This window comes from Zootoca vivipara, chromosome 2, assembly GCF_963506605.1.
Source record: "Zootoca vivipara chromosome 2, rZooViv1.1, whole genome shotgun sequence".
Classification (NCBI taxonomy): Eukaryota; Metazoa; Chordata; class Lepidosauria; order Squamata; family Lacertidae; genus Zootoca; species Zootoca vivipara.
In genome coordinates, this window is record NC_083277.1 from 78,377,273 (window position 1) to 78,395,893 (window position 18,621).

At 42.7% G+C, this 18,621-nt stretch overlaps 1 protein-coding gene across 1 annotated transcript in view; it reads right to left on the bottom strand.

The window, feature by feature from the left end:
• The window catches only part of WWC1 (WW and C2 domain containing 1), a 68,102-nt gene that overhangs the window by 33,825 nt on the left and 15,656 nt on the right, over positions 1-18,621 (bottom strand). Inside the window, exons 2-3 of the mRNA XM_035105164.2 lie at positions 7,559-7,668; positions 736-939 (exon numbers count right to left, since the gene is read on the bottom strand). Of these exons, the coding sequence (XP_034961055.2) occupies positions 736-939; positions 7,559-7,668 (314 nt within the window). The remainder of the gene's footprint in view (positions 1-735; positions 940-7,558; positions 7,669-18,621) is intronic.

Here is an 18,621-nt window from a genome sequence, read left to right on the forward strand (position 1 = left end):
GGTAGTTTATGGCTATTACCTAAAGTTATTTGCACTTGAATAAGAGAAATAATGCACAACTGATTCTTCTTTTGAAATTTTTCTGCACTCTCCAACACTTTCAAAAGCCACTTTTAAAAACAGAACAGCAGTTCAGTTCTTGGCAGTGGGAGCTTCTGCAAGGAAAACCTCCAGATTTTTATGAAGTTCTTTTGCTCATGGATAGTTATTGTGGATTGTAGCCCATATCTTCAGAGCAGTTCCAAATCTTAACCTTCAAAAGGCAAGACGAAAAATTCCCAAATACAGCTCAGCTATGAAAAAATTAAAAAGACTACAGGCACCAATGATAATGAAATGTTTTTAGTGTGTAGCTTAAAGGAGATAGGTTTGTTTTCAACAGACTGATCCTATGGTGTAAGGGTCAGGAGGTTGTAAAACAGGATTACAGTGGTACCTTGGGTTACGAACTTAATTCGTTCCGGAGGTCCGTTCTTAACCTGAAACCGTTCTTAACCCGATGTGCCACTTTAGCTAATGGGGCCTCCCACTGCTGCTGCCACGCCACGTGATTTCTGTTCTCATCCTGGGGCAAAGTTCTTAACCCGAGGTAATACTTCCAGATTAGCGGAGTCTGTAACGCCAAGTGTTTGTAACCTGAGGAGTTTTGTAACCCGAGATACCACTGTCGATGCCAAGCTCCATGACATACTAGCAGAACAAGGATAAAGAACAAAAATCTAACCAAGAACTCACAACTAGTCTGAGACCCCAGCTTGTGCTCCCAGACATCATGAAGTTGTTGGTATTCTTGTTGTGCTAGTTCAAGCCTTTGTTGCTTGACCTGGTAGATCTCCTTCTGAGCAGTCAGTGCTTCTTGTGCCAGTACAAGGTAGTCCTTCAGCATGTGTTCCTGCTCCCGCCGCCATTGCACTCGAGGATCCTCTATCTGGGTAGTTTCTTTGAAACAAGTAAACATCTTTACTAAAAAGGGTAGATAAAACTTAAAACAAATAAACACAGCCAAATCCAGCCTAGAACATAAGTTTCCACCATTTCCCATTTTTGACACTGCCAACTTGCTCACTAAAGGCATGCAACTGTTTGTATACTATACACCTTCCTTAAAAACAGATGTCTGTTTCCCTCTCTCTAGAAGCTTGTTCATCCCTGTCAGGAGACCAGGACAGTTTACCATAAATGAAGCACCTCCTTTCAGATTTGTTTCTATTAACACAGTATTGTTACTCCCATGGAAACTGGTAACAATCTTGGATATACCAGTGGAGAAACTAAACGGCCAAGACAGATATTGTGCACTGTACATAACACATCTTGCATTTGCTCAGTTAAGTTTACTGTTTACTTCTTTCTCTGATCATTCCCTATGCAATTTGTTCTCAAGATTTTTCAAATTACTGATACTAAGCTTTTCAGGGACCTTGCCTCCCATTACTCAAATATGAAGAATGTTAGTGATTCCCAAATCTCAATTTAGGATTTACTAAAATGACACAAAGGAAGTTTGGATTTCCCTGTTCCTTCAGTACAGATACGTAAGGTGGTATTCAACTAAATTTCACTCAGAATAGGCCCATGGAAAGTCACATTCCTAGGTTTCGATGTATCTACCCTCTCAGACCCTCCAAGTGTCCCTATTTTCCAGGGACAGTCCTGAATTTACAGAAGCTGTCTTGGTTTCTAATTTGATCCTGGAATGCCCCGCTTTCTTTCATCCCTAATTTCATCAGAGAAATGTTGGAGGATTTGGAGTTATGAGACCCCCCCCCCCCAAGCCAAGGAGGTAAGTAAATTACAACCTTTAGAAGACATCTGAAGGCAGTCCTGTACAGGGAAGTTTGTTAATGTTTAATGTTTTATTGTGTTTTTATATATGTTGGAAGCCGCCAAGTTGGATACAACCCATAGATGCCAAGTCCTGGTTAGAAAAATACGGGATCAGCATCGCCGGCACCGGAAGTCGCTTCTACGCATGTCCAGACATGGGAAGAGCGGCACCGGAAGTTGCTTCTACGCCTGTCCGGACATTCATAGAAGCGACTTCCGGTGCCGGCGCTGCCTGGTTTCCGGTGCCCAGACATGGGCAGAGCAGCACCGGAAGAAATCCGGGGGAATTATGGGACATTTCACCATTCAGGATGACAGCGGGAAACGGCTTTTAAAATGGGAGTTTCCCAGGGAAAACGGGAGTCTTGGCAGCTATGATACAACGTGGTGCAACCTAGTTGGATGGGCAGGGTATAAATAATAAAATTGTTGCTGTTGTTGAATAGGACAGCCCTATTTTCAGTGGAGAAATGTTGGTGGGTATGCCCTGTGTAAAATTAGTTGAATACCACCCAGCGTATGCCAACTCTTTTTAGGCCTACTCATGCTTTTACTTGGCAGGGAACAGACAAAGGCAAGGAAACAAGAACAACCTTTACATAATGCAGCCAAGACTGTGGTAAGTAATTGAATTGGCTTGTAATGTTAGTTATTCCCCATTTGAGATTCACAGAAGCTCCTGGGTGTCATGTAAGCAAAGTGCCCCATGCCACCAATATATGAGAGACTGCAAATAATTTGAATTTGTGTTACTGATCAAGTGTTGAGAAAAAGAAAAATCTTGTGTTTCGCTCAGTTCTGCTGCAGGTTTTTGTTTGGAAACCAGGAACAGGCATTTCAGTTCTTCAGCCAGCGTTAAGCGCTTCAGGCTGTCTGAACTAATCATGCTTGAGTGAGGATGCCTAGTTACCACATAATGAATAATTAATATGGAGGGGCTGCAGGATACCAAAGGAATCTAATCTGCATAATTTAGGCGTTCCTTTAAATATTTAGTAAAAACTGTTGTGGCAACGCAGCCATTAAAGGGATCCAAGAAAACCAGAAGGTTTTCTTTAGTGCTTAATGATCTATGATCCAGAAAGTCACCTGCCACTGACAAAAGCCAAAACATTTAATTTTATCAGCATCTGGAGGCTGCTGGTATGATGGCTATAAGCAGGCACAATTCATTTCGACTGGAATGCACTGTGTACACGCAGGTTAATGCTATTAAACACAGAGATGCAATGGTGTGCACAACACTTCAACAAATGTGCCCAATCCCCTTCTTCCCACTTTACACACTGAAACTTGAGTTTGTAACTTCTAATCTAGTCCTTTTCAAGGACTTCTTACTTGACATCTTCCAGAGCTTCTCAACCTTATTTGGTAAATAAGCATAAATTTCTGGCAGTCTGTACCCCTGGATTGTCTCACATTTCTAGCATGAATGGTTTTGCTATGGACAAGTTTGAGGAAGGGGATGGGGACGAGGAGAGAGGACAATGAAGAGAAAGACAGAAGCAAAGAATCCCTGGCTGGCTTGTCTCAATTTCTGAATGAGGAACCAAGTACAGTAGTTCTTAATGACAAGCTCAGCATCCAATCTCAACCTAGGTCAGAACAAGAAAAAGCAGTGGCAAGTGTTATGACTTCTGCAAACAGGAAGTATGTGGCAAACAAATGAACAGATAACATTAATGACAGAAACCATAAACAGAATACTACAAAGCAAACACTACAATCTTTTCCGTTCTTTACCAACTTATTAATTAAATCTAATACTCTAATACAGGCACCCCCAAACTTCGGCCCTCCAGATGTTTTGGACTACAATTCCCATAATCCCTAACCACTGGTCCTCTTAGCTAGGGATCATAGGAGTTGTAGGCCAAAACATCTGGAGGGCCGAAGTTTGGGGATGCCTGCTCTAATAGATCAGTGTTGGTGTTGTTTTTGGTGTGTATGTGCCGTGAGGGTCCCATAACAACATGGTTGCCACAGCGAGGCATGTACTTATGGAATCACAGAATTTAGAGTTGGAAGGAACCATGAGGGTCATCTAGTCTAAGTCCCTGCAATGCAGGACTCTTTTGTCCAATGTGGGACTCAAATTCATGACCCTGAGAGTCTCATGCTCTACTAGCTGGTCCTATTGATTTTTCTCCACAAACACTGATGCTGTCATTGTCCAAGGAGCATTTGCAAGATGGCTGCTCCACTTCCTCTCCCACACAAGAGCTTACCATACATAAACACATCTTTCTCACACACAGGCACACAGAGCGAAGGAATGCATTTCTCCATATTTCTCAGCAGAAACCTGTTTTTCTGTGGCACACTTGCGAGTGCAAACATGAGGCATCATAAGTGGAACACACATATGGAAAAAGCCCTCCTCCTGGGACAAAGCAAGTGCTCACAAACAGCGAATGGACCTATCCCACTGCCCCTCATTTCCTGCACACCCAGAAAGACAGAAAGATTTCTTTATTGGGGTGCGGGGAAGGAACTAACAAAGGGATTTCTCTAACAGGGTGATTGTGGTGCCTCTTCCTTTCTCCCACCCCAGACAACCAGGAAAGCTTCCTTGATGGGGGGAAGGAAGGAGTAATGGGATTGGGATAATCTGTTGTTCCTTTCTTTTCCCTATCCCCGTTTCCTTGATGGGGTGGGTGAGAAAGGAGCAACAGGATAGCTCCAATGGGGAAATTTTGTTCCTTCTTTTCCTGCACCTCTGACAATCAGGAAAGCTTTCTTGATTTTTTTTTTTGGGGGGGGGGTTGCGGAGAAAAAGCCATAAGATTCCACTATTCACTGTCAAATTTTCTAAGAGTACTAAGAAGGGACTGAAGCAAAGAGAAAACCGGGCAACAAAATATAGGATAAAAACTAATTGCAAACTAAGCAAGTGTAAACTCAAAATCAGGGGTCCTCAAATTTACCCGGCTTCAGGCAGCACCGATCACGCGGTGGGCTGGAGGGTGGGGGAGCACGCGTGAGCATGCACCCATACACATGTGCACATGCTATTTCCGGCGCACTTCTGGGTTGGAGGAGCGCTGGAAATAGCTTGTGCACATGCACACAGGCCTCCTCCGACCCGGAAGTGCACCGGAAATGACACTTGTGCAAGCTATTTCCGGCGCCTTTCCAACCTGGAAGTGGGCAGCCGTGAGAGCAGGCAGCGGCACCAGGCAGCAGGGATTGCCGGGGGCCACATAAATGAGCCTCGCAGGCCACATATGGTCCGCGAGCCTTAGTTTGGGGAAGCCTGTTCAAAATGAACTCAAATACTCAGGCTGATAACTGCCTGCTAAAATAACAAATGAAAATGTCACAATGTAATTATTGTAGTTTGGTGAGGAGAAAAGAGAATTTAAAAAAAAAAACCTCTTCCCAGAGACCAGAGAGTATATATTGCCTGAAAGAAAAATAAAATGATCCTAACTGAAGAGACAACCCTGTCACGGAAACAGTCACGGTAAAGACCACAGAAGCAGCCAAAAAACCAAATAGGAGTGGGTGGGGTGGGGTGAGTGGGTGTGGCAGCTCTCAGTCTGAAACCACTAAATGTTAACCCCAAAACTTCAAAGAAGTGGATGGAGGATACAGCTAGCCCATACCACACCAGGCAATAAGCAGAAGAAACATGTCAGGCAGCCCAATGTTTACTCGTTGCTGTGGGTGCTGCAGATAAAGGAGGAAGGAGGAGTTTCCTTTCATGGGAGACAGTCATTCTCCAAAGCTTTCTCTTAGCCAGAGGAAGCCACTGAGCCTTCCTTTCTTTTGAAAGAGGGGGTGGGGGAGCACACCCCTCTTAAAGAGCAGCGGAGGAGCAGGAGCAGCAGCAAAAAAAAGAGCTGTCAGTTCCATCAGAAAAAACCCACGGCTTATAGTATTCCTTAAACTTAAAAACAAAACAAAAAACAAATTAACATCTCAAGTACTCAGGCAATGGCTTTTATTCAGCCCAGCAGCTATAGGAGAATGGCCCACAAAATCCTAATCCCTGATCTCAGGAACCATCATGCAAAAATTGATTATAATATCTTAAGAGGCGCCCACATACATAGCAAACAACTTTCCAAATTAGATACTTCTAATCAATATTAGAACTAATAGGGCTTTCCATCTAGTTCAGCTACCATGTAACATTCACCAATCCTACTGTGCACTATGTATGATGGGTTTACATTTCATTAACAGATAGTCTTAAATCATTTATACCTTGCTCAACACTACTGCACCAAGCACTAACACCCAAGCAGTAAGGTTTACAACAAGAAAAGTTTCTCTATAGCAATTTATGTTATGAGGTAGCCATCCAAATGTCATAAATAAATAAGAAACTATGAATAAAGAGAATGTCTGAATTCAAAGATCCTGTGAGCAGAGTTCCACTCATGGGATGCTCTGGCCTGATCCCTTGCCACTCCCTTTAGTTAGCCCCTCCCCACATGGGCGTACCCAGGATCAAAACTAGGGGGGCAAGGGGAGGGGCCAAGGCACGGAAGGGGAGGGGCCACAAAGTGGGCGGGAACAGCGAACTCGCGCTCCGCCGGACTGTGCCCCTCCCTAGAAGCAGGGCTGGTGGGCGGAGGCGGAGCCCAGCCCAGCGGAGCGCGAGTTCGGCGTTCCTGCCCACCGCGCCGCGCTCCCTGGTTCCCCGCCGCGCTTGGCCTTGCCTGAGGGCGCGCCGGGGAGCTGGAGGGAGGGTGCGGCGCGGTGCGGCGGGAATGGCGAACTCGCGCTCCGCCGGGCTGTGCTCCGCCTCTGCCCACCAGCTCTGCTTCTAGAGTAGGGCAGCTGCCCTAACTTGCCGCATGGTGGGTACGCCCTTGCCTCCCCAATGTGCTCTGGAGGGTTTGGGCGACCATCCAAACTAGTGTGGGAGGTGGCATGGAAGGATGTGGGGGAGCGGCAAAAATCACCTCCTGCTCCCACCAGCAGCAGGTGCCACAGGATCAAAGACATGAACAGAAGGAACAACTCTATATACAAGCCAATAACAACTTAATCTATGTGTATTCTGACACACACAATATGTTTAAATATATCAGCAAACTCTGAGAAAAAAATCAAATGATTTTTGGGGGGTCACTAAAATTATGCCTATATTCAAGAAACACGTGTATCCTCAGAATTCAAAATCAAAAGGAAAAATGAAACAATGAAAGAGATGGATCAGGTGGGATGTGTGAGCCTGCTAGGTTTATAATACCGTATATTCCGGCGTATAAGATGATTGGGTGTATAAGATGACCCCCGACTTTTGAGAAGATTTTCCTGGGTTAAAAAGTAGTCTTATATGCAGGAATATACAGTATGTAATACTTGAAAGCAGTTTCTTCTCTAATTTTCATTAGTAATACTGAAAAACCCTCTGCCATATACCTGCAAGAGAGGATTCATGTTCCTTGTATCAATCATAAGGTGCATCAGGAATGTACAAGGAAAGAATATGAACATAGCAATTCTGTATATATATATATATATATATATATATATATATATATATATATATATATATATGTTTGATGTGTCAACAAAAAGTTACTTGCTTTAGCTAAAGAAGAATCAGACCAGCCAGACATTTGGAAGCAGGAGATCAGTGTATGGTAGAGTTAGGGATATCAAGCAAATTCAAGGTGCAGATGTATCTCAACATGAGACGCCCAGATGGATTTTATTAGATGGATATAATATGTGTGAATTATTATTACATACAGAATCATTTAACACTTACGGGTGTTGTGGTCGATATAATAGACTCCAACCTGGGGGTCATATGCTTCTTCCCATCCCAATGGTAATTCATCACTTATGCAGTCAGCAAAGGTTAGTGGTTTAGTATACCTGAAATGGAAATCATGTCAGTATTTAGATCACACCAAATTATCCAAAAAGTAGGGCAGACTTTCATTAAAATGTATTAAGGGAAGAGTGGTAGGTTTCTGCACATCAAAGGTTTAATTTTTAGCAACACACCTACAAATTCATTCACTTTCCCTACTTACTCAAGACAGAAAGTTGATTTCAATATTCTTCCTGGGGGAAAAGTTCCTAGATCTAGCTCTGGCTCAGGAAGTACTCGTTCAGAAAGAGAACGTGGAGAACTCCTATGAACAAATTCTGCCCCCACAACTGAACAAGCTTGCCTGTGGGGGAGTCTTATTTAAAAAATATGTAGGCATGTAGGAGCAAGTTATGTTTGATTTATGGTATGTAAATTGTGTGAATTATTAAAACTGTGCAATGCAGGACAAGGAGATGAGGAATAGTAACTGTGTCATGTGACTTTTTTCATTCCTGTGTATGGTATTACACCCAGAATTGCAATTGACAAACTAAGTTATGTTCTTAAAGTTTTAGACCACTGCAAAGTACAAGCCTAAACATTGGGTATCTCAATCAAATCACCTTTCTTCAATTATTAATGTACATGTGAGATTTTTCAAGCTATAAAGACTCAGACTAATTCACTTTTCTGAAAACTAAACTAATTGCATAATTGTCAAGCTTCCACTTTTTAGCTTAGTTCTGCAATTAAACTGGGAGAGGAAGGATTCCCAACAACATTTATGAAAAAATTCAGCCAAGTTACTTTTAAATCGTATAGATTTCACTGAAAGTTTAAGGACTGCTAAAAATTCTACTAGATAACACCAATTTCCAACTGTTTTAATAGCTCCACAGTGGCACCTTATATTCCTGTCACAAATCCTGCTGATTCATAATGAGAACCTAAGATTACAGTGAAATGCCTTTGAGTTCTCTCAGAGAGTTTATGACCAAGTATCAAAGTTTTAGAGCCACATGGGACACTTAAAGCACATCCAACACACATTTAAAGCCCATGGCTTCTACCCAAGCATCTCTAGAGGGTAGGACCCAAACCAATGGCTTCAAGTTACAAGGAAGGAGATTCCAAATAAATGTCAGGAAGAACTTGTCAATCCTTCTTAAACTGTGGTGCCAAGAACTAGACACAGTATTCATTCTTATTGAAGATTGTCCTCCAAGATTGTCCCGGCTTCCAGAAATGCCTGTTTAAATAGCACTAATCTCAGAGCCTAGAGGGAGAGCAGGGCTCTGCCACTCTGGGCCAACTTGTGCAATTTGATTTATGGCAAGCATGCATGTGAATTAACCCTAGGCAGTGGAGAGAAGCCTACTTGTTCTCTTGTTTAAGCCTGAAGGAAATGAATAATTAAGCTGGTAGTTTTTTAATATTTTAAAACGCCACTTTAAAATTAACCCCTTTGCCTTTTCTTTTATCATACAGCATTCTCTAAAGAGAAACACAGGTAGAAGTAAAATAGGCATGCTGTCTGTGCTAGCAAGTGCTTTAGAAGATGTTGGCAAATCCAAGAAGCAAATCAGTTACTGCAGGGTAGAAGGAAGCATGTCAAGTTTAAGTCTGTGGCTAGAGGTTGGCTGAAGAAACAGCAAGGAAAACAGATTGTTATATGGCTTCTCTTACTATCAAGGGAAGCAACAGTTTTAATTGGGTATGGAGGGAGCTAGATTGTCTTATGAAAGGCAATAAAATATCATATCTGAAAATAATGGTTTCCCTCACAACTCTTTGAAATCTAGCAAAGGAATACAATTAAGACAGGGTCTATTTTGGAGTTGAGAGAAGTGAGAACTGTGGTCCAATTCCATGGGACACATAGTGGAAGAGAGGAAGCTTTGTTGCACAAGTGAGAGGCCTTGCCTCATTGATGGGGCTCTTCTAAAGCCTCTTCCCTCCCCTCCCAGTACAGTGGAACCTCGGTTTATGAACACCTCGGTTTATGAATTTTCGGTTTATGAACACCGCGGACCCATCTGGAACGGATTAATTAACTTTCCATTACTTTCATTGGGAAAGTTCGCTTCAGTTTATGAACGCTTCAGTTTATGAACAGACTTCCGGAACCAATTACACCCATGCTTCGGGTTAAGTACGCTTCGGGTTGAGTACTCCACAGACCCGTCTGGAACGGATTAATCCACTTTACATTACTTTCAATGGGAAAGTTCGCTTCAGTTTATGAACACTTCAGTTTATGAACAGACTTCCGGAACCAATTGTGTTCATAAACTGAGGTACCACTGTACTTCCATTCAGGCAAGCAGGATACATTATCCCAGTTCAATGACATATTCCAGCCAGGTAAAAACACTTGAGGAGAATGAGAACAGGCCTGATGGGGCATATTTCCTGGGGAGAGTCTGAAGCACTGGATGATAATAATAATAATAATAATAATAATAATAATAATAATACCCCACCCATCTGGCTGGGTTTCCCCAGCCACTCTGGGCGGCTTCCAACAGAAAAATGAAATAAAATCTATTAAATCTATTAAACATTAAAAGCCTCCCTAAGGGCTGCCTTCAGATGTCTTCTAAAAATCTGGTAGCTGTTTTTCTCTTTGACATCTGATGGGAGGGCATTCCACAGGGCGGGAGCCATCACCGAGAAGGCCCTCTGCCTGGTTCCCTGCAACTTTGCTTCTCGCAACGAGGGAACCGCCAAAAGGCCCTCGGTACTGGACCTCAGTGTCCAGGCAGAACGATGGGGGTGGAGATGCTCCTTCAGGTATACTGGACCGAGGCCATTTAGGGCTGGAGGGCTGCATTAAGCCCTGTGCCTGAGGTACATTACTCCAGGTACTTGATTAAGATGTGCATAGCAGCGAGCCATGGTAACACATTCAGCATGCCTTAAGGAGAATGTGCACATCATTTGTCTATGAAGATGGAATGGTACACGTGTCTCCTGCAGGCCTTGGGGCATTTGCGTATATGTGCATAGCTTAGTTGGTAGAACATGGGACTCTTAATCTCAGGGTCATGGGTTTGAGCCCCAGGTTGGGCAAAAAGATTCCTGTATTGCAGAGGGTTGGACTAGATGACTCTCAGAGTCCCTTTCAACTCTAGAATTCCATGATTCTATGGTTTAATTTTGTACATTCTCTGAGCACATTGCACAAACCAATGGTAGAAGTGAAACTTACTCATCCACAAATAGAAGGGCTCCTTCCATCTGCAGAAGGGCTTTTGATTCACCAGAGGGACTCTGTTGGCTCAAGGAGAGAGCTTACTTTTGCTGATTCCTCTTCCCCTCTGCAGCCTCTGCACCACTTTTCACATTGCTCAGTTAGTTGGGAGGACCCCCACTTGCCTTCAGTCTATGTCTTGAAATGTTACAGATCCGAATGCAAGGACTACCTTACCAACTTCCCTAGGAAGCCATGTTAGTGTCATAGAATTCTAGAGTTGGAGGGGCGCTGAAGAGTCCTCTAGTACAATCCCCTGCAATGCAGGAATCTCAACTAGATCACCCATGATTAACAGGTGGTGGGGTTTCATAAGGGGTACAAACAAACCTGCCCCTACCAGAGCAAAAGCTACAGCTAACAATTTTTGTCAACACAGGAGAAACAGTAAGGTTGTCATTGCTGATGCCGAAATGAATGAATGCAAGCAAAATGCATCTGATCTTCAAAGGAATGGTGGACATGTTGCTGGTTCATTGGTACCCTTTGCTTACTACACCAATATAGAGCTGCTGGTTTACAATGTGAAAAACTTTCTGTACTTTTTTTTGAAATGCATTTGGTGATCATGTGTATCAAAAGAGGTTTTATTTAAAAGTTACCAATATGAAATTAAATGAGATTTGTCAAGAATGATTTCCCATCACCAAACCAATCCTAATTCTAAGTTTTATTGAGGGATTTGTGCCTTCTTAAAAAACATGATTTTGAAAAAGAATTTTTTAAGGTGTGGCTCTTTCCACACCATCAGTCACAATTACTTTAATCACAGTATGTATTCATTTGTAAGCACAAAACAAAGAAAAACTACAGGATTCTTTGAGCTTTATTTGCATACCGCATGCAAATTCATATCCTTAGAAATCCCCTAAATTCTCCAACACATTCACATTTATCTGTAAGCTCTCTTGTAACAGGGAACAAAACATCTCTGAAATGCTTCCTTCCCTTTTTCTACATCTGTACACATGATAGAAAAATCTTTTGTCTTGTATGCTTTATTCAAGTTTGACCAACAATGGCTTTCCTGTGAACATTTTACCAAATTTACCTTGCATATCTCCATGCTTATCTCTATAAATATTTTAAGATTCAAAAGTTTGGTACACCCGCACATGCACATGAGCAGCCTACTAAATCCGTCCATTCCTTTTTTTGTTACACACTAACACCTTGCATCACATCTAGAATTCTTGTATTCAACTGTGAGAAGAAGCAACTTTCAGCAAAGATGGGTAAGTAGTTTATTTTAATTTTCTGTTAACTACCACATCTGAAGAATAGCTTATTGAATACAAAAACTTGCACCAAAGGAAAAAACTGGTTAAACAAAAAAACACAACTTTACTATTTGACTGAACTTTAAAATTGCTGAGGATTGTGTCTTTCAATCAACTAGCATGAAATGGAATTTAAATTTATTCAACCTTTACATTAAAATACATTTTAATGTATTTTTAATCTTTTGTCGGAGGCTGCCCAGAGTGGCTGGGGAAACTCAGTCATATTTTGGGGTTTTTTTTAAAAAACAAATAATAAATTTATTATTATTATTTTGTTGTTGTTTAGTCGTTTAGTCGTGTCCGACTCTTCGTGACCCCATGGACCATAGCACGCCAGGCACTCCTGTCTTCCACTGCCTCCCGCAGTTTGGTCAAACTCATGTTCGTGGCTGCGAGAACACTGTCCAACCATCTCATCCTCTGTCGTCCCCTTCTCCTAGTGCCCTCAATCTTTCCCAACATCAGGGTCTTTTCCAGGGAGTCTTCTCTTCTCATGAGGTGGCTATTGGAGCCTCAGCTTCACGATCTGTCCTTCCAGTGAGCACTCAGGGCTGATTTCCTTCAGAATGGATAGGTTTCATCTTCTTGCAGTCCATGGGACTCTCAAGGGTCTCCTCCAGCACCATAATTCAAAAGCATCGATTCTTCGGCGATCAGCCTTCTTTATGGTCCAGCTCTCACTTCCATACATCACTACTGGGAAAACCATAGCTTTAACTATACGGACCTTTGTCGGCAAGGTGATGTCTCTGCTTTTTAAGATGCTGTCTAGGTTTGCCATTGCTTTTCTCCCAAGAAGCAGGCGTATTTTAATTTCGTGACTGCTGTCACCATCTGCAGTGATCAAGGAGCCCAAGAAAGTAAAATCTCTCACTGCCTCCATTTCTTCCCCTTCTATTTGCCAGGAGGTGATGGGTCCAGTGGAAATTACCTTAGTTTTTTTGATGTTGAGCTTCAGACCATATTTTGCGCTCTGCTCTTTCACCCTCATTAAAAGGTTCTTTAATTCCTCCTCACTTTCTGCCATCAAGGTTGTGTCATCTGCATATCTGAGGTTGTTGATATTTCTTCCGGCAATCTTAATTCCAGAATTATTATTATTGCATTTCAATAAATAAATCTGCACACAACCAAAACCTCTATAGAGTCTTTTGTTATATACTGAAGGAAGGATGCTTTTGTTTACGCAACTCACACCATCTTTAATCTGCCACTTCAGTAGCAATCACAACAAAAATAGAACCAAAAACAAACAGCATGCTCTCCAATTAAGTAGCTCAAAACCAATTAATCAACTAAATCTTTAATAGATTGCCGTCTAAACTGATTAAAGCTTGCAGTGCCATTAATAATACAGAAAAGGCTAGCCATTATACTTTTCAGTTTAAATAAAAACCCTTATTATTTCTTTGCAAAAAGTTTATCTTAACCGGTTTCATCATAGATCACTGGTGTCTTCTATAATCATAGGTTGCACTGACATTATTAGCAATAATGCAGCAAAACAAGTTATTTTCTCTTTTTAGCTGACACACAAATACAGTACTGTATTTCTGAATTACTGTTGGAGAGGTGAGAAGGATTTAGGCTTTTCTATGTCCAGCTCTGATTTGTTCCACAAACTTTGACCAAATTATTAAACCAATACAGTGGTACCTCTGGTTAAGAACTTAATTCGTTCTGGGGGCCCGTTCTTAACCTGAAACTGTTCTTAACCTAAAGCACCACTTTAGCTAATGGGGCCCCCTGCTGCCGCTGCACCACCAGAGCACAATTTCTGTTCTCATCCTGAAACAAAGTTCTTAACCTGAGGTACTATTGCTGGGTTAGGAGAGTTTGTAACCTGAAGCATTTGTAACCTGAAGCGTTTGTAACCCGAGGTACCACTGTAAAGTGGAACATCACTTATATAATATGGAAATTACTGGCAAACTAACAATAGACTAGCAGACTCCCAATGACTGGTTAATAATAATAATACCCAGCCCATCTGGCTGGATTTCATCCAGCCACTCCAGGCGGCTTACAGCATATCTAAAAGCATAAAACACCAAGCATTAAAAACCTCCCAATACAGGGCTGCCTATTCCAGGGCAGTACAACTTTTAATGCCAAGTGGGCTGTAAGAATACTTTCAGACAGGAGACTTTTCCAGCCCTATCTGGAGATGCTGAGGATTAAACCTGGGACTAATTGCAGAGCCGATGCTCCATCACTGAGTTGTGGACCTTCCCCAAATACTGTAACGAGAGAATACCCTATATAAGGCTTCAACAGAGTTGCGCTGATTCTGAAGAACATAATTCAGCGGGAGGTGGGAGCAGTAAAGGTACTTTTCTAATAAACATAAGGGTTTCATTTTCTGGCTGGTAGGTTGTTGCAAATGAAGTCAATAAGGGCTACCTCACACATGTTTTATACATTATTTGATTTCCAATAACATAGAGGGAATATGTGAACTACTGAAAAGCACTGTCTGAGGAAAAACAAAACTGCATCTGTGGTGCTTGATCAGCAATAAAGGATGCATTCACAGAAATAATGATTTGATGCTATAGTCACTGAATGATTAACACGCATGTGTGAACCAGCTAGTAGTGCACAGTAGATGATTCTCTACATACTGTCAAGTTTACTCACAGTCATAGCTGCCAAGTTATCCCTTTTTTTAAGGGATTTTCCCTTATGCTGAATAGGCTTCCTCGCGAGAAAAGGGAAAACTTGGCAGCTATGCTCACAGTTCTAAAAGAGTAAACAATAGAGAAAAGGGCCCCCAAATTCTTCTCCAATGCAACAAAATGTTTCTTTTGTTTACATATTTCTAGGCTCCAGAGAGAGTTTCCGAACAAGAAGCATGCTTTCTGACTTTAGAGAAGACATTGGAGTGCTTCCAGCTGGAACCTATCTCCTCCTCTGGAGAAACAAAAAATTGGGTCAGTACACATTTTTAAAGGCCCAACAGATGGAGCTTCCGATGAAGAAAAACGTTTCTCCTGAACACTCTGACAAAATCAGGATAATGGAAAACTTGAAGAATGTGGAATATGGAATGCAAAGCTAATTCATTTAGATTCATCACAGTACAGTTTTTATTCTAAAAGGTAACAGCCCAGCTATAGAAGCAAGACCCCCCCCCCGGTTAACCTGGTTGCTAACCTGGTTGCTGGCTGATTACTTCCTCAGGGTTAATTAATCCTGGGGTTAAGATCCCCATATGACACACATCAAATAAGGACAACCACTCCAGGATGCCAATTGGGGAGTTCTATGGCCTTTTAGCCCCTGTCCGATCATATGGACAAAATCCTTCCTCTTGGACCCCTTTATCAGGGTCCCCTGATACTCTGAACTGGGAGAGAGAGGGTAGGGCTCCCTCCTACCCACCCCTGATTAGTCCAAGGATCAGGGCCGGCTCTAGGGCAAGGCTGGGTGGCGCAAAGGTGCCAGGCCGCCAGGGGGGTGCCGCGCTGCGGCGCCCGCCCGCCGTGCTGGGAAATGGGGTGGGGGGCGCCGGAGGGATCTTCGCATCACGGCGCCAGATATGCTTAAGACGGCCCTGCCAAGGATCCAACCCAATGCCTTTTTTTGCCAACAAGTTATGGCAGTTGCTGCAATGTACGCAACTCCCCCCCCCCAAAAAAAACTGGCCTAGTTGGCCTGCAGGAAAACTCCTCCCTGACCTCGAATATGGCAACTGCTTTCTCTTCCTTCGTTCCTCTCCCCCCCCCCCGCCCGACAGAGCCGGCATCTGACAGGGTGTTCGGAAGCCCCGTCAAATGCCGCTCTGTCGGGCTAGGCCCCTTCATCCCGTGCTAGTTCCCCTTTGTGTTCCGCTGGTCTCTGCCAGTTGCCCCTCACTGCTCACGGCAACTGGCAGAGACCAGCGGAACACAAAGGGGAACTAGCTGCAGCATGGGAAGAAGGCAAAGGAAGATCAGCTGATAGGCACTGACAGCTGATCTTCCTTTGCCTTCTTCCCACGCTACAGCTGGTTCCCCTTTCACTAGAGGAATACCCTGTAGGTTTTGTGATCAGAGGTTTTTATGGCCACGCTTCGCAACACGAAGCAGCGACCATAGAAAACCTCGTCGTCTTGCGAGGCAACCTCCAATCGCAAAACCCATTCGTCTAGCGAAAAAATTGTCTAGCAGGGCATTCGTCTAGCGAGGTACCACTGTATATTCTTAGTACAACTTAGCTGGACATAAACCAGTGGCTTGGAGCCAGAGTTCCAGTGAGCAGCACTCTATACTTACTGGATGTTCTCACTGGAGATGGGGGAGGTAATTTTCACTGGGTGGCATTCAATGCAAGTCCTGCTCAGAGTAGACCCATTGAAGCTAGTTAGCATGACTAACTGGTGCATTAATTTCAACGGGTGTACTCTGAGTAGGACTTAGCTGAATACAACTCACCAATCCCTCCTTTCCTCCACAGTCCCCTGTGCCCCATGAAAGCCTTCCACAATCTTTGGCAACAGTGTGGAAAGTAGTGGAGAGGAAAGAGAATAAGCAAAAATCATCTTCCACAAGCACCCTCCCTCCCTCCAGAAGCCGCCTCTGCTGGGTCACAATCTCCTCTTCAACTGCAAGGTCAATGTTGGATCCAACCCAATGCCTTGCCCGAGGCCACCTACTGAGCACATATGGCTCAGATGCAATTTGAAGCCACATTGACACAATAGACACACACTTACCTACTTCAATCCACAGTGTGTGTTCAGAACTCATTGTGCAATAGTATAATGCACCAATTGTTTGACTCTTCTGAGGTGGAGATACCTGCTTTTCCAGCATTCTGATCTTGCTGTGAAACATACCACCTTCTTCCACATTTTGCCATGTTATCAGATTACTGCACTTCAACACTTCAACTGAAGAGACCCTTATTAAAATCACTTCCCCTGAGAAATCCCATTTTCAAAGAGGACGTTTCACAGCAGTGACCACAGTGAGTTTTATTTTATCTTATCTGAGTTACCTACTTAAGTGCCACTATCAAACACAAGCTGCTCTAAAGCAAAACTTATTAAGTAACTGCTTCCTCACAAATACAAAGTTTTTTTTGGGGGGGGCTTTTTCCCATGGAAATGCAGTACCTCTTGGGAGTAGCAATTCACCTGTGTCATAGTAGAACATGACACTGAGGTTTTGCCCCCAGCATAACTCCAGGTTGTTGTTGTTTTTAAATGTATGTGTTCAGTATTAGCACCTTTTATCTTGATCCGAACTCTCAAGTACTTGAGATCATGTTCATTTCCCTCCTTCTCTCAACTGAAGTGAAATCCCAGGAATGTGGCCATGGGCTCTTGTTTACATTCCCACCCTCCATGTATCCTGGATACCAGATCAAGCTGTCACATTCCACTGAGCCAATACTATATAAACCAAGAGTCCTTCTGGTGCATGTACATAGCTACCTGATTATCAAGCCCCACCCCCCAGCCCTAAGGAATCCCACTTACACTACTTCGGGAACTTATGAAAAAGCAAATTGCCTGTAGGAACAGGAAATATAGGGGAGGGGGTAAATCTTTAAACATTATACAAGGAGTTCTGGGGAATTTTAAATAGTAGCGTTTTAATTGAGACATGGACCACAATCCACTTCATCGGAGTCCTAGACCACAAACAAACCTGTTAAGATTTAAGATTCTGCAAGATTCTCTGTTGTAGTAATATAGTATAGGGCTGCTAAGACCAAGCACTATACTACAGAGAACTAAGGTGACAGTCTACACACAAATTGTTCACGTAAACACTCCATTGCTGGACTGCATCACTATATACTGCAAGACGGGATGCGGGTTTTGTGATTTTAAAAAATACAGGTAAACAGTTTATCTAGGCATAAAGAAAATTACATTCCAAAGAGCTTTAAGCCAATATTTCCCCCCCCCAACATGCTATTTTTATATGTCCAATTATTTGTTGTTGTTGTTGTTGTTGTTATTGTTATTTAAATAAGGAGGAACATTCAAATTGGTTGTATTTGAAGTGTACCCTCCAGGAACAGTTTTGGTATGTGATGTATGTAAACCAAGACCTGCTCCCTATCTCACCACATACAGAGAGGAAAGTAACATCTCCAAACAAGGCCACGGTTTCTGAAATGCGTCAAAGGAGAGGAAATTTCACCTTTGAGAGAGCAATCCATTGCAGTTCATTCACAGCTAGTGGTTAGGTCAGGACAGACCCCCTCAAGATATCAATGGTTGGAATTTATAGATTCCAACAATATATGGAGGGCCACAGGTTTCCCACTCCTGCTATAGGTGAACGTACATTGAAAATCTGACAAGCATTATAGGAAGTAAAAGAAAGTAAAATGCTTGTGTCATTTTTAAAGTATCATTGCAGAAAGCTGTATTCTGAATTTTCATGGAGCTATGTTGCAGCAAACACAGCAGAGGCTTGTGGAAATTTCAGCAAAAGCTTGCATGCACTGCATTCTACTTCATCAGATGCATTTAGCCT